Source organism: Drosophila santomea, chromosome 3R (assembly GCF_016746245.2).
Source record: "Drosophila santomea strain STO CAGO 1482 chromosome 3R, Prin_Dsan_1.1, whole genome shotgun sequence".
NCBI classification, from domain to species: domain Eukaryota; kingdom Metazoa; phylum Arthropoda; class Insecta; order Diptera; family Drosophilidae; genus Drosophila; species Drosophila santomea.
In genome coordinates, this window is record NC_053019.2 from 14,339,544 (window position 1) to 14,353,601 (window position 14,058).

Sequence of the window (14,058 nt, forward strand, 5' to 3'; positions counted from 1 at the left end):
TGCCGCGCCAAGCGATCGAAAATCAAATGAGCTCCGACACAAAGAACACACGATGCCGAAGCCAGCGGAAGAGAACGAGAGAGCGCGAAAGTACACCCACACGGAGAGAAATTATGGTAGATCATGAAGATCAATTGCAAGATGTTACATTCTTAAAAAACTAATTAAATTCTGTTTTTTTTTAATCAATTCTAAAATGCAATTAAAATAGGCATTTCTAGTTCAAAGTAAAATGGTTTATAAACCTGAATTCTGACTACGTAATTAGGTGGAATTTTTCTCTGTGTAGGGCAAAGAGAGATACAGAGCTGGAAAGATTGAGAGAGCGGACACTTGTGAGCTGGAAAGATTGAGAGAGCGGATACTTGTGAGCGTGTGAAAATGCGGCAATTGAGAAGTTTGTATTTGTATGTAATTATTGTTCATGCCGCTGCTGGTTGATTTTGTTGTTCCTGTTCTTGTCACTGTACAGGGAGAAAAGCAATAACAACAGCGAGCTGCGAGAGCGAGCGACAAATTGATAATGACGTGCGACAGAGATATATAGCGTTCATGCGTCAGAGGCCGAGAAACTATCGGGAGCAAACTCGTTACACAAACAAAACGCACCTGTCAAACCGAGGTGGAGAATGGAGCACAGAGATCGAAAAGTGGAATAAGTGAACCAAGCCGGTAAGAGAGGCTATGGTCGTCTTTGGCTCAATGGGGATTTCTTTAAAGCGCAGTCGCAACTGTGAAGTTTCTACCAACGTGAGCGAGCGAGAGAAGAGGGCAGTGAGTGAGGTAGTGACTCATACAGCAGTGCCATGCCTGAACCGCGATAGGCAAGATAGCTGTATGCCTGCTGCCGTAAGAGTCTGGTGGCAGAAGTCTTCTGAAATAAGCACAGTGGACTCGATAAGGTTGAACACATTTATCCATGTCATATCATTTATATCATATCTATCTTATTAACGAAAAGCTATCATCATTCAACTACAGCTGTCAAATTAAAAAAGTTGTGAATGCGTTGGCTTTTAAATAAGATCATATTCTTATTATGCTTTCTGGTGCAGATATGGTGGGCCTTTTATTTTTTTTTGTCCGTACAAATCAATTATAGATTTATTTTTAAAGCGTACACGAGTAAATGTACACACTATCTTGCTACAGTAGATAGACTCCACCGCCGGTCATAATTAAATGATTAAATATTTAGTTACGGCTCTCAAGTTATTTAACCTTCAAACAAATCAGTTTGTTTGAACTACATATCGATATACCCAGCTGGTGGTGTAATTATCAAAATGAAGAAACGGCAAAAACAAAACTCGAGCAACAAGATCGACTTTGGGTTAATTGAGCTCTTTTTCTACGATGTTTTGTCTCCCTCAGAGGTTGCTGCAGTTGATACGCGACTACGCATTTGACCCCAATTTCAGAGGCGCGACAGAGGCGGTGTTAGCTGGGGGTTATCTGTAGAGTATAAAGTGCGTTCGTGTGAGTTTTACTGTTTCTTTTGCATTTCTTTTGGTGGCTGTGCAATTAATTAATTAAAATGTAATTTATGTTTTCTGTTCCAACGACATTTATTTGTTTTCAAAAATTAAAAACAATTATGAGTGAAACCCAAGAGGCGAATACAAGAACAAAATCAATGGCACAAGGAAAAACCAGTTGGGGCTTAATTATCAGTGGACATGAGTGTAAAGTAGAAGAAATACATACATGACTAACAATCTCGAGGCGAAGGAGAAGGACAAAGAGATAGGCGAAAAGAGTTCAAAACCGCATCTTTGAGTTCACTTAATATGACTTAAATCTTTCTTTGACACACATCCAACTGTAGTAAATACCTACAGCACAGAAAATTACGTGTAATGGATGTTGACTGCCGAATAACATTTCCAGATTACACATGGGTTACTTATTATCGGTTATTTGTTCTGGTACACGCGTTACACTCTAAGTTAATTGATTAAAGCCTATTTTCGGGACCCAGTCCGTTTTGTACAACCCCCATATGTATAAACTTTATACGGAATACTTGTATATATATATATACATATATCATTTTATATTTTGAGGAGTACAAAAAAGTGTCCATTCCTTATCCCTCAGACACTTGACAAATACCAGTAAGTATCACAGAAAAGAACGCAATGAGAGTGGTGGAAACAAAAGAAACTCAAACAAAAACCAGACTTGACCTGAGCAACTTGCTAGGCTCCTCTCGAAAGCCACGTCTAATCTGTTTGTCCGCTTTTCCTTCCACTCTAGGAATTCCACGACTCCAGACACCGCGGTATAGACTGAGATGAAAAATTAACGCAAGTAGAAAGGTATGGGGGGGAGACTCAAGTGGTGGCATGGTAGGAGATAAAAGCGAACTTAAGCCAGCCGAGTTAGTTGAACAGCACTTGTTCCTTTTCATTTTCTTCATGGCTCTGCTCTTGAAATTTTCAGAGCTGAAGTGAGAAATTTGACAAGAATTTTATGGTTCTATTTTAAAATACGTATTTAAACAACAATCGGTGATTAAATTAAAGTATATTTTATTTTACTCGGTTTATAAGGAATTTTTATGGATTTAAACTTTTAATCTTCTTGTCGTAAAATTCCTAAAATCGACCATCTGACAATTACTTAATGATTCATCGCCAAAGGTTTAAAGCGATCCAACCGCAAGTCTGTGAAAAAATGGGTAAAGCCTCCGTCAAAGCTTTGTGTCAGCTGTTTGTATGTGAAATCGCATCGATTTGTTTGACAGGCTTTTACTTTAGCCCACGTGCACTGCTCACCCTTTATTTCCCTCCTTTCCCTTACGGGAATCGAGCATGTAATTTAATTAGAAGACATTTTCGCAATATTGGTTTTTCTGTTTTCCTGCTTTTTGCTAACGCTGCTTTTCATGCACTTCAATAGTTTTTTGTTGTTTTTTTTTTTGCATTCATTTAAGCCACAGGCATACAACCAAGTAAAAGAAAAGCATGGCCATGAGCACAATTATTTTAAAATCCTTTTTACATAGCTGACGACTATTCTAGTAGTTGATAAGTGAAATCAGGATTAATCATTTTGATAAGTATAAAATAAGAGCGATTGCACTAATATAATAGACTCGCAATTTGGTGCCAATAATAGACCAAAATTAAACCCAGAAACTATATATTTTCCGTTAATGTGTATCGAATGCCTATAGACTCTTTAAATTTGTACCATCCGTTTTTCTTTCATTGTAAGCAATGCGTGCGGGCTTTTCTATAGCTCACAGAGAGAGAGAGAGAGAGTGAGAGAAACACCCCCACGCAGTCCCAACCACTCACTCACTTGTAGAGGAAAAAAAGTTGAAAAAAAAAAAAAAAAAAAAAAACCCAGCGATTGACAGTCGACAACAGCCTAATGACGTCACCGGTAAATTGTGTGTGATGTGTGTGTGCAAATGTTTGATGGGTCACTTGTGCTTTGCTTTTTTTATTTTGGCGTGTTCGCCTTTACATTCACATTATTTTTGCTAAATCCGCAATTTGTCCTTGCTTTTATGGGGCACCACAGCTGCTGCTCACTGGTCACCCAGTCCATTGCCCGCCATTATCCTCTTGCTTTCGTTCGTTTTTCATCAGCGCTTTTCTTGTATTGCAATGGAGCTACTTTTCGCTACACGCAACTCGGCTTTCTTTTTTCCTTTTTTTTTTGGCCTTATTCGATACAGTAAAGTTACCCTAGATTAAGCTCTTAAATATTACAGAGATTCTAAAACTCGAAATTTCGATTAATTGATTAATTTAAAAACATATTTCCCCTTAACTTAAAATCATGTTTAAAGAATTGTTAATACCAAACCAACTAAGCAACGGCAGTTCGTGCTGTACGAATGGCTGGTGGCAAGACTAGCGTGGCCTACGTTATGTTGGTTGTTGTTCTCGTTTTTAGCTGAGAATTTAGGTTATCCCCGTCGCCCCTGCTTCATTCTCTTGTCATAACAGCTCGGCTATTAAATAATAAAAAGTAATACAAAAAGTTTGTTTTTTTGTTACATTCGCTGTCTCCAACTAAAATGTGTGGAAATGTGAATATGGAGATGGGTGTGAGTAAGTTTGTTTTGTTGGCTAGCAACAAAATTACGTTAGTTTAGCTGGGTTAGTTGCTTTCTGTTTTCTTGTATTATACACCGCCGGTGGAGTGGAAAATAAATGTTATAACATGATTTCTGTTTTGCTTTTCCTTACATTTTGTTGAGTAAATGTATAAAAGAAAAGGCTCAATCACCACCAGGTGTTACTTAACCTAAATCTATTAAAGCGGCTCCACAAACTTTTAAATTTCACAGATGCCTTTTTCCGCGAACAACAACATTCGTGGTTCGTAGGTCCAGAATGTATGTCTTCTGGCTTCCCAGCTCAACATTTCCAATATAGTACCTAACTCCCAGAGGTCAACCAGTAAATACCCCGATAAAGTGCACCCTGAAGTCCCTGTTTCGTAGCCACCATGATGAGCGACAAGCAAACAAGTGCTTTCTGTGAGTAAATATAGCTGGAAGACCCGAAAATGCAGACAGCAAACATTGGGAAGACCCAATGGCAAACATATGCGCATATGTATGTATGTATAAAGAACTATAAAACACAAAAACACAGATACACAGACACAGGAAGACTTAGGACTCGACAAGAACCTAGAAATGTCAATAAGCGAGCACGAGGTAAAATCATCAGCAACGAAAGCTTTGGACCCGCACACATTCAAGGCTAAAAAGGCGCCTTTTCTGTCGGCCTGACACAAGGAGGCCGATCAACTAAAATGCCTATATAATATTTATAATGTGCGTGAGTTGTGTGCACTTCGTTTCCCGCTTTCCTACACAAAGACCGGTGGTATCTATCACGCACCCACATATGTGGGCATTATGTATTGCATTGGAAACCCATTTCATTCACCCCCTTCCCGAGGGCTCTTCTTCTTAGTTTGGCTGGCGTGCCAGAGGCGAGAAAAAGCAGACGCCATAAGCCAAAAGCAGCAAAAACACTTGCGAAAATAAAATAAAATCAAACACACAAGTTTAAATAGAAACATCTCTTTGCTAAAAATAAAATCTGTTGCTTGAACTTTTGACAATGTACAGTATTCGCTAGGAAATGGAAAGAAATTAGCTTTAAGGAAATTGATTTCTGTTGATTATGTTGAAGGTTGGGTCAACAAAATACAAGTAATTAAAAGCCGATTTCGTTAATATTTTTTCCAGTTTTATGTTGGTTGAATAAGACAACCAAATCAACAGTTCTAAGTTTTAAAACCAGCAAACACGCGTTACCCCACACAACCATAATCTTATCGTTATCAAAATATCTACGCCTGATAACAGTGTAGTATAATACCGAATACGACTCTTCCGTAGCTAAAGGGAATGCTTTTCTATAGTTAAATACATAGTCGCAAGACTATGGTCTCTTCGCAAATTTTTAGTACCGCTTGGAGTTGGAATGTAGAGCTATAGGGAGTACAAAAGCGTCAGATTTCAAATATATTCCAAATTTAATACTCAAAAACGTCTTAGAACTTTTCGAAAAATAGCTACAAGTGAACATAAACCCGTTATGCATTTTGGGGATAATACATACATATAGTGTTAGACAATCATAACTCACCTTGCTTGCCGTTCTCGTCGCTGCATTTCGCCTAGCTAATCTCGCTTGAATTTTGATCGCTTTTCCGTAATTTTGATAACGGTTTTTTGATCGGCTGCCGCTGCTGCTTTTGTTTTCGTTTCAAATGCTGTGCTTGTTAATGTTGCTGACAGGCAATTGGTTTGATCCGAAATGCTAGCTCTGTTTGATAAACAAACTCGAGGATCTGCAGGATCTGAGGGATGCGTGCGAATTGAGCGAATTATCCTCACCGCCCACAATCACACGCATTCGCGCACTCACTCACACTCACTTAGCGTCCGCGCATGTCGCGCATGCGAACAACACACACGGGAGATCCGCCGCTCTCTTTCGCTCTTTCCCCCGCTGGACGACAGGTGTGTGTACAGGGCTTGCCTCTCTCTCTCCCTCTGTTCGCTAGCTTACAGTTATTCCAGATGTTCCTTTTCCTTCTCTTTCTGCTGTCCTTGTTGTTATTGTTGCTGGGGGGTCGTCGTTGTAGTTTGACATTAAGTATGAAATTTGAGCAGCATCTCCTTAAAATTTCAGCTTTGGTGCTATACTTTCTGTATTTTTTTTATAATTTTTGTGAGCTGTGTGTTAGTATATGTGTGGTAGTATAGTTATGTGTTCATATGTCAAAAGGCGGGCTATTTGTCGTAGAATTATTATTTTCCTATTGCTAATCCGTTTGCCTCTGCACGATTGATCGACTTTCGGCTTTAATTTCGGGTTCAGCTTTATCGGTTCCGGTGTAAATAAGCCAAGGCGTGTGTGTTTATGTTGTTGGGAATTAAGGAAAACAGTCTCGTGCTACGCTGAACAACTATATAAACAAATAATTTTGGCTAAACAATTTGACAAACACACTTTTGCACATTTTATCCAACAATTTGTGTGACAACAAATCTGAATTTCCGATTCATTCAGGTTGTTGCTATGATTTTTTTCCTCCCAGTTTTGGCTGACATTTTAGGCAAAAGTGACTATGCTGCTGTTTAAATGTGTAGTTAAATTTCAGTTATGGACAATTTAACCGGTCAGTTGCACGCCTCAACATTTAATGCTCGCGACCCCAGAGCGTGGAAATCATAACAATCTGAAAATAAGAATGGACCAGTTGTAGTATTTAGAAAAGTAAACAGATGAAACAAAAACAAAAATATATTACGTAAAGATCGGTTTTGATTTCAATGTTTTGCCTTGACTCGATAATAAAATGTTAAAAAAAAATATTAAAAATGTTTCAAACTCTGTATTATCAATAAAAATAGTAAATAGACTATTGAATGTAAGAAACTACAGTATTTTTTTGTTGGTATGTTAGACCTGCCCACGCGGATGCTGGTCACACTAAAAAGCACTGATGAGAGCGCTAACTGAATTTGTTTTTTTTTCCATTGATTTTCATTTAATTTCTGAAGTGTTACTATAGACCTTAACTTGAAACTTTTGAATACATCGTTAACAAACGAATGTTTGCACAAAATTAGAATTAAGAAAAGGTCCCAAAAATAGGACAATTAGCTGACACGGCCCTCACGCCGTGTAAAGTGTTGAAAAAATTTTTGGGGCTGCAAGGTTGAAGTAAATATTTCCGTACGTGATTTCTTTTATTTTTATAAATTTTCACGTTTTGTTATTCGATGCAAAAAAATGAGCCAAGGCGGCGATGGCAGAAACCTAAAGAGAATAAGAGAGAGTACAGCAAGAAAGGCTGTGGGGGGAAAGAGGCGGAGAGGGTGTAACTACTCGACTTTTGGCCATATTTTTTTCAATGGGCCGCCTTTCTGCCAACGCATCATTTTGTTTGGTTTGCTTTAATCTGTACGCAAATTAACGATTTGTGGACTTTATTAATTAGCCAACTTTAACTGGCGATTTACCTTTTATACAGTTTTGCACGCATTTTCATTACGCCTCATTTTTCACCCATACACTCTCACACGCACGCACGCACAGACACAGTTACACACGTTCGGACCGAATATTAAATTTGCAACTCGATTCGCTGCTGTGCGCTCGTCGCTGTCTCGATAACTACCTAATTCTTTACTTTTTACATATTAAACTGGGCTAATGTTTGATTGATTTCCAACGAAACTATCCTCGAATGACCAAAAAACGCACGCAAGAGAGCACGAGAAAAATGGTGCGATTTTTTCCCTTGCCTGCAAACACACACACACACACTTGTACATGGACTTAGACAAAGTAAGACCGTACTGACCAAGGAGGGAAATACTGCAGACTGATTTAGTGCTGATTACTGATTAAAAGGAAATTGGATAATTAAATTAGCTTTCCCTGTTTATTTTAAATTAATATATTCTATTCAGGTGCTTAGGATAAAACTCACTTTAAGCGTTTTTTAAGATAGATATGTTTGAACATATGTAATTATGAAATAAAATACTGATAAAAATACTATTTTTGGCGAATTAGCCGGCAACTTTGTTTATCTACACATTAAAGCTGTATAAACCCACGATTAACACTTCCGAGTAGTTAATATAAAATAATAATATAAAAAATAAAATATAATATTAATAATAATTTTAAAAAATACGAGTTTTTTCGAAGTTTTTTATTTATTACCTCCAATAATTTCTCGCCATTTACTATATACATTTACACTTGACACTCGCGATTTTTCGCAATTCAACAACTCTACCATGCTAACTATATCGTTATATTTTATTTTATTAATCTTTTCAATTTTTTAATTATAATTACGTTCGATTTTTACAGTTTGTTTTCGCAGCTGTTTTGGGACTAAAAAACGAATCTGCCTTGTTTTAGGGTGGCCATAACTAAACCACTAATAAAATGCCGAATACTAAAATACTGCATCTGCAACACGTGCGAGTTTAGCTCTCTCTCTAAAAAGTAAATAAATTGAATTCTTACGCAGAAACAACATGCTAAGAAATAAAAGGAAAGCGGGAAAGTTGGTAAGAATGTCTGGATCTCTATGTAACGTATTTGCCCTTAAACTTATTTGGTTTAGGTGCGCGCACCACAGAAAGCCGCTCGAATAGATTCCCAAGCAAATGCACATGCTGAGGATCACAGCGACTTGGAGCACTCCGCTCCAAGTACCGACGATGGTTTTGATGAACCAAAAACCACAATCGCCAAGAAGGTATCACTGTCCACTGAAATACCAAAGAAGAACAAGTTTAAGCTGAGGGACGATACCAAGAATGTAAAGCCGCCCACCTTGGAGGAAATGAAGGAGCTGCGAGACACACAAAACCTCTTTCACTCCAATCTCTTTAAGCTACAAGTTAAGGAAATGCTGGAGGAGTTGCAGTTAAAGCAGAAATACACAGATTTCATTGAAAATTGGCTGGAATCCTTTACGGTCTTCACCCGACAGCTAAAGGATGGGTTGATGGAGCGGAGCCACTTGGAAATTCCAATGAAGCTTTCTCAAAAGCCGACCGGATTTGTTTTCTCCAAGCCCACCAGGGAACCATATCTGATCGGAGCCGCTGCCACGGGCACTTTGCTCGGTCCCAAAATTGTAGTCGATGTGGCTCTAGAAATTCCAAAGGAATCCCTGCACAAAGAAGATTACCTGAACCTTCGCTATGACCAGAAGCGAGCTTTGTACCTTACTTATGTTACGGAAAGGATGAAGGAGTCGCCAGCTTATGCACAGGATCAGTTTAATTTCAACTACTATGCTAACAACCCCCTTAAGCCGGTCCTGGAATTGACCCCAGGGACCAAGCAAGTAAACAAGCATCTGCAAGTGCGTTTGTTCATCACTGCCCCGTTAAGCAGTTTTAAGCCAGGCAGATTTGTTCCCTGGAACAACAATATTCGGCCCTCGTATTACGGTGACGAATGGGACGAGGAAGAGCCGCTGCCCTCCACCCAGCACTACAACGCAAATGTACTGTTCGATCTAACCTTGTCCGAGAACCAGGCTCACTTGGATAAGGCCTTTAAGGGCAGGCGTAATTTTCAGGACGGCCTGCTGCTCCTTAAAGTATGGCTGCGTCAGCGGCAACTGGACATAGGTTACAGTGGTTTTGGGGCTCACATCCTGTCCGCTTTTATTGTCTACCTAAATACGCAGCGCATTCTGCATCATTCAAGCAGCAGTTACCAAGTGGCGCGCACTGTATGGAACCAACTGGCGAACACGGACTGGACGAAAGGCATAAGCCTGGCCCTTGTTCCCATTCAAACAGAAGAATTAAACAAGTTTGCCGAGCAATATGACGTATGCTTTATAGACTTCACTGGCCAGCATAATCTATGTGCCAATATTCCACTGTACCTGTATCAGAGAGTTCGGGAGGAGGCCAAGCTGGCGGTGGAACTACTGAACGACATGAAGCTGAACAGTTTCCCGCTCATCTTTATGCAAAAATGTCCACTGTACAGCAGGGTGGATAACATCTTAAAGTATGTGCAGCTAAAATGTTAAGGTTTTTTTTTAATTATAAACCTAATTATTTTTTTAACAGGATTTCCAATTATTCGTGTATAAATCAGATGCTTACACTGCATTCCCAGCCTCGATTTAAATATGATTTTGCTAAATATGGTTACCCGCAGCTGCTACAATTATTGACTGAGTAAAAAAATTGAGCTATTCGGGCAACTTGCAAAACAATAATAATCATTATTTTAGGCTCCTTAAAAAGGGACTGGCTGAACGTGTCCACTCAATACTACCCCTCGAAACTGCGACACCCGCCTGGCCTGTGGAAAACAAAGCTCCCGTTATTGGGAACTACATTCAACTAGGCCTAATACTTCAGCCAGAGCACGCCTACGAGGTGTTAAACAAAGGACCTGCTGCCAACGACGATCCCGAGGGAGCTGAGGAGTTCCGACGGTTCTGGGGAGAGAAGTCAAACCTACGTCGGTTTCAGGATGGCAGCATCACCGAAGCTGTGGTTTGGGGCAGCGCCCAGGACTCACCCGCCAAGAAGCGACTAATTGTTCGTCAGATTGTGCTGCATCTACTGGAGCATCAGCTACAACTGGACAGCAAGGATGTGCAATACATTGCCGGCGAGTTGGACCAGGTCTACCGGCTGTCTCCTTGGTTTAAGGTCAATAAGCTAAAGACCAAGCTGTCATTAGATCAAGATACCGACGCAGAGGCACTTAGTCCGCACGCCATCCGCAGCTATGATGAGTTGGCTCGGCAACTACACGGGCTGAATGATCTTCCTCTAGAGATTGTCTCCATATCAGGCGTCTCGCCCGTTTTCCGCTACTGCGAGCCGCAGCCCGTGCTCCCACAAGCGCGTCTGGTAGAAAACCGCATCCTGACAAGCACCATTCAGCGTGTGGTAATTCAGCTAGGGCAAAGCGGCAAGTGGCCCAATGAACTTTCGGCACTGCGGGCTCTAAAAACAGCCTTCCTCATCGAAATTGGAGAGAAGTTGGAGGCGCAGTGCCATCTTCATTGGATGATGTCCGCCGACGGTCTTCTCGTGCTCAAGCAAGGTTACTGCTTTCTTATAGAGCTGGCACACAACAAGGAGCTCGCGTTACTTAAGCAAGAGGTTACTGAGCGTGGCATAACTACATATATCGACAATGCAGCCAGTCGTTCTTTAGAGCGCCAACATTATATTCTACCCAAAGTGAGCGGGGCTTTACATTCGCTACATCAAACTTACAGCGCATTTGGTTCCACTGTGCTGTTGGCCAAGCGCTGGCTGGCCACACAACTGCTGGACGATGGGCTATGGCCCGATATGGCTACTGAGCTACTGGTGGCGCATCTCTTCCAGCAGCGGTATGCACCACAGTCCATAGAGGCGCCTCAAACTGGATTCATACGCTTCCTGCAGCTGCTTGCCTTTAGCGATTTTAATGGAGAGCTCTTCCTGCTAAATTTCAACAATAGCTGGCAGGGTAAGTCATTTATTACCAGTCCATATAGTTAAAAAATAAATGCATTTTACGTTTTCTAGAACAACAAGTTGCTGACCTGGAGCACAACTACCGAAGCAACCGCCAGAGTTATCCTCCTTTGGCTGTGGCCACCTCCTACGATATGCAGCATGCCGGGCGATTGTGGACCTCGGAAGAATCCCCCAGCCAAAGGGTGCTAGGACATGTGACAAGACTGGCCCGACATGCGCTCGAGATTATCGAAACCAGCCTGTTGTCGAAAGACCTGAGGTTTGTGCGGCCGGCCCAATTATTTCGAGCTTCCAACGAGGGCTACGATCTGGTTATACAATTCAAGCCAGATCTGGTGCCGAATTCCTTAAGCTACGATCTGGGGTCACCATTCGTTTCATTTAGCCAGCCGAACTTTAACTTGACCCGCGCGGGATCAGGTGACGTTGCACGAATTGTGGGACTACTAAGAGTAAGATGATGTAACGCTGATGTATTTGAAAATTCTCATTTCCTTTTTTTGCCGGTTAGTCTGCATACTCCGACTTTGCTGCTTTCTTTTACAATCCGCACGGAGGCAAGGAACTGGCCATTGTATGGCGGCCACCAACAGAATTCGCTGCAAAGCCATTCAAAATCCCAGAGCTGCAGGCATGCAGTCCCTGTGGTAATGGAAGGGTCCAAGTTATCAAGGAAACGCTGGTCGAGGACTTTAAACTGTTACTGAAAGATTTCTACCTGCGCATTACCACACCAGAGGAGCTTAAGCGGGAACAGCGCGAGCATCAGAAGCCCAAGCGTTACTTTGATGCCAACCAGACAGAGGAAAAGTCCACGCCAAAGCCGAAGGTACGAAAGGCCAACAAGAAAGAGGCACCACCCAAAAAAAAACGTCTCATAAAAAGCTCGGCTCTTAAGGCCTTGAAATAGTTCTAGAAATAGCTAAACTGTTATTAGGTTAAACAATTACTAAAGTCAAATATTATAAACAAAATATCTTTACTTTTGGTTCAAAAAACTGGCATATAAAAGCATTAGAAATCGCGAAAACCTGTGATATAGAGGTAAAAACTATAGCATCACTCCTGCTCCTGCTGTAGCATTTCGTGATTAGAATTGGGCCCAATATATCCGCTCAACCCGTAAGTTTGTTTTCGTATTTGGTTGAAGTCTGGTACTCGCGGATAGGGAGTGTTACCCAATGGAATCGTCCTATAGCAATTATGAGAATGCTTAACCTGCCGGCAGAGGTCAACGCGGATTTGTCTTGATGTGCAAGGCTGCTCCTGTGGAGGCATGGGCGACTGAACCTGAGGCTGTACCGGTACCAACAGCTCCTGTTCCGTGCAGGTCTGTTGTGACTTACAGTGCCGACAGGGACTATTGCTTTCCGCCGATGAAGTGTAATCACATTCAGCTGATGTATATGACTCGGCTGAGGTCGTTTCAAATAGGTGGCTATGTGAGGAACCGCATCCCGTGGAGTTGGTTATGGGTTGGGTATGGCATGTCCAGGCCTGGGGTTCTTTCTTAATATAGGCATTTGCACTGAGACAGCTCTGAGTTTGGTAACTTGCGTTCTTCGGCGGCGACTCCTTTTTCACAATGGAAGATGTACCAGGACTAGTCTGAGTTTGGCAATTCGCATTCTGCGGTATCTCGTTTCTTACAGTTGGCGGTTTATTGGACAAGTTTTGAGTTTGACAGCTCGAGTGGTGCGTCTCGCACCTGGGACTGTGTTGGCACCCAGTATTTGTCATCAAGCCGCTTGTCGAGGTGCCGGCACTGTAGCAAAGTGGAAAGCGGGAATCTGATTCTGCCTTTTTCTTGGACCAGCCCAATTGAGTGGACACACTTGCAACCGTCTTCACTGGGTAGGAGGTTTCCTGAAAGTTCCGACAGGTATCATTGGTCGACTTTGTGGGGTGCTTTACATCCTCATCGATGTCCATCTGCATTCGGACCCTTTTCCCTGTGGCATTACGTATAAGATCATCCAGAGTGCAAAAATTCGTGGTGTTTGGTGGGGAAAAATGCACCGGACCTGGTGAAGCCGTGTCCAAGGGAGGAAACTGCCCGTTGGGACCTAGGCGATTGTAGCTAAGCACACGAATGTCTTCCACTCGACGAATGTCCTGCTGGGTGAGCACGAAGATCTCGTTGCCCACCATTACGGGAACTTGCCAAAGATGTGTAAGTCAATACTCTATCTATTATAATAAAAGGTCGATACTCACTGTGCACAGCTGGTGCCATCTCCTCCGATACTTGCATCACTTTTTTCGCAGTGGAATTGTTCGCCATTGCCTGGGATTACACAAATTTTGGAAAATATGTTCAAATTCGATCTGAGAATTTAGCATTTGTTCATAACTTTTTTTCAAAACACAAAAGGAGAACGATACTTTGATTAGCAATAATTTGTAACAATTTAGGAATATAAATTAAGCAGTAAAATCTTCTTACAAATAAAATATAATCATAATATTAGGAATTTTAATAAAATATATTTTCAAGGCTAATAAAATAATGCGTTCTTATTAGTTTT

General features: G+C 41.2%; 2 protein-coding genes across 2 annotated transcripts; one reads left to right on the top strand and one right to left on the bottom strand.

The window, feature by feature from the left end:
- Window positions 1-8,432: 8,432 nt before the first annotated feature.
- Window positions 8,433-12,504, top strand: LOC120451485 (nucleolar protein 6). Its single transcript, XM_039635207.1, has 6 exons — window positions 8,433-8,581; window positions 8,638-10,049; window positions 10,112-10,222; window positions 10,279-11,519; window positions 11,579-11,982; window positions 12,042-12,504. Exons 1-6 carry the CDS (start codon window positions 8,549-8,551, stop codon window positions 12,438-12,440), a joined length of 3,600 nt encoding a protein of 1,199 aa, XP_039491141.1. The 5' UTR covers window positions 8,433-8,548; the 3' UTR covers window positions 12,441-12,504.
- LOC120451489 lies at window positions 12,491-13,912 on the bottom strand. Its single transcript, XM_039635235.2, has 2 exons — window positions 13,748-13,912; window positions 12,491-13,689 (listed from the first exon to the last, which is right to left on the bottom strand). Exons 1-2 carry the CDS (start codon window positions 13,812-13,814, stop codon window positions 12,590-12,592), a joined length of 1,167 nt encoding a protein of 388 aa, XP_039491169.1. The 5' UTR covers window positions 13,815-13,912; the 3' UTR covers window positions 12,491-12,589.
- Window positions 13,913-14,058: the final 146 nt, after the last annotated feature.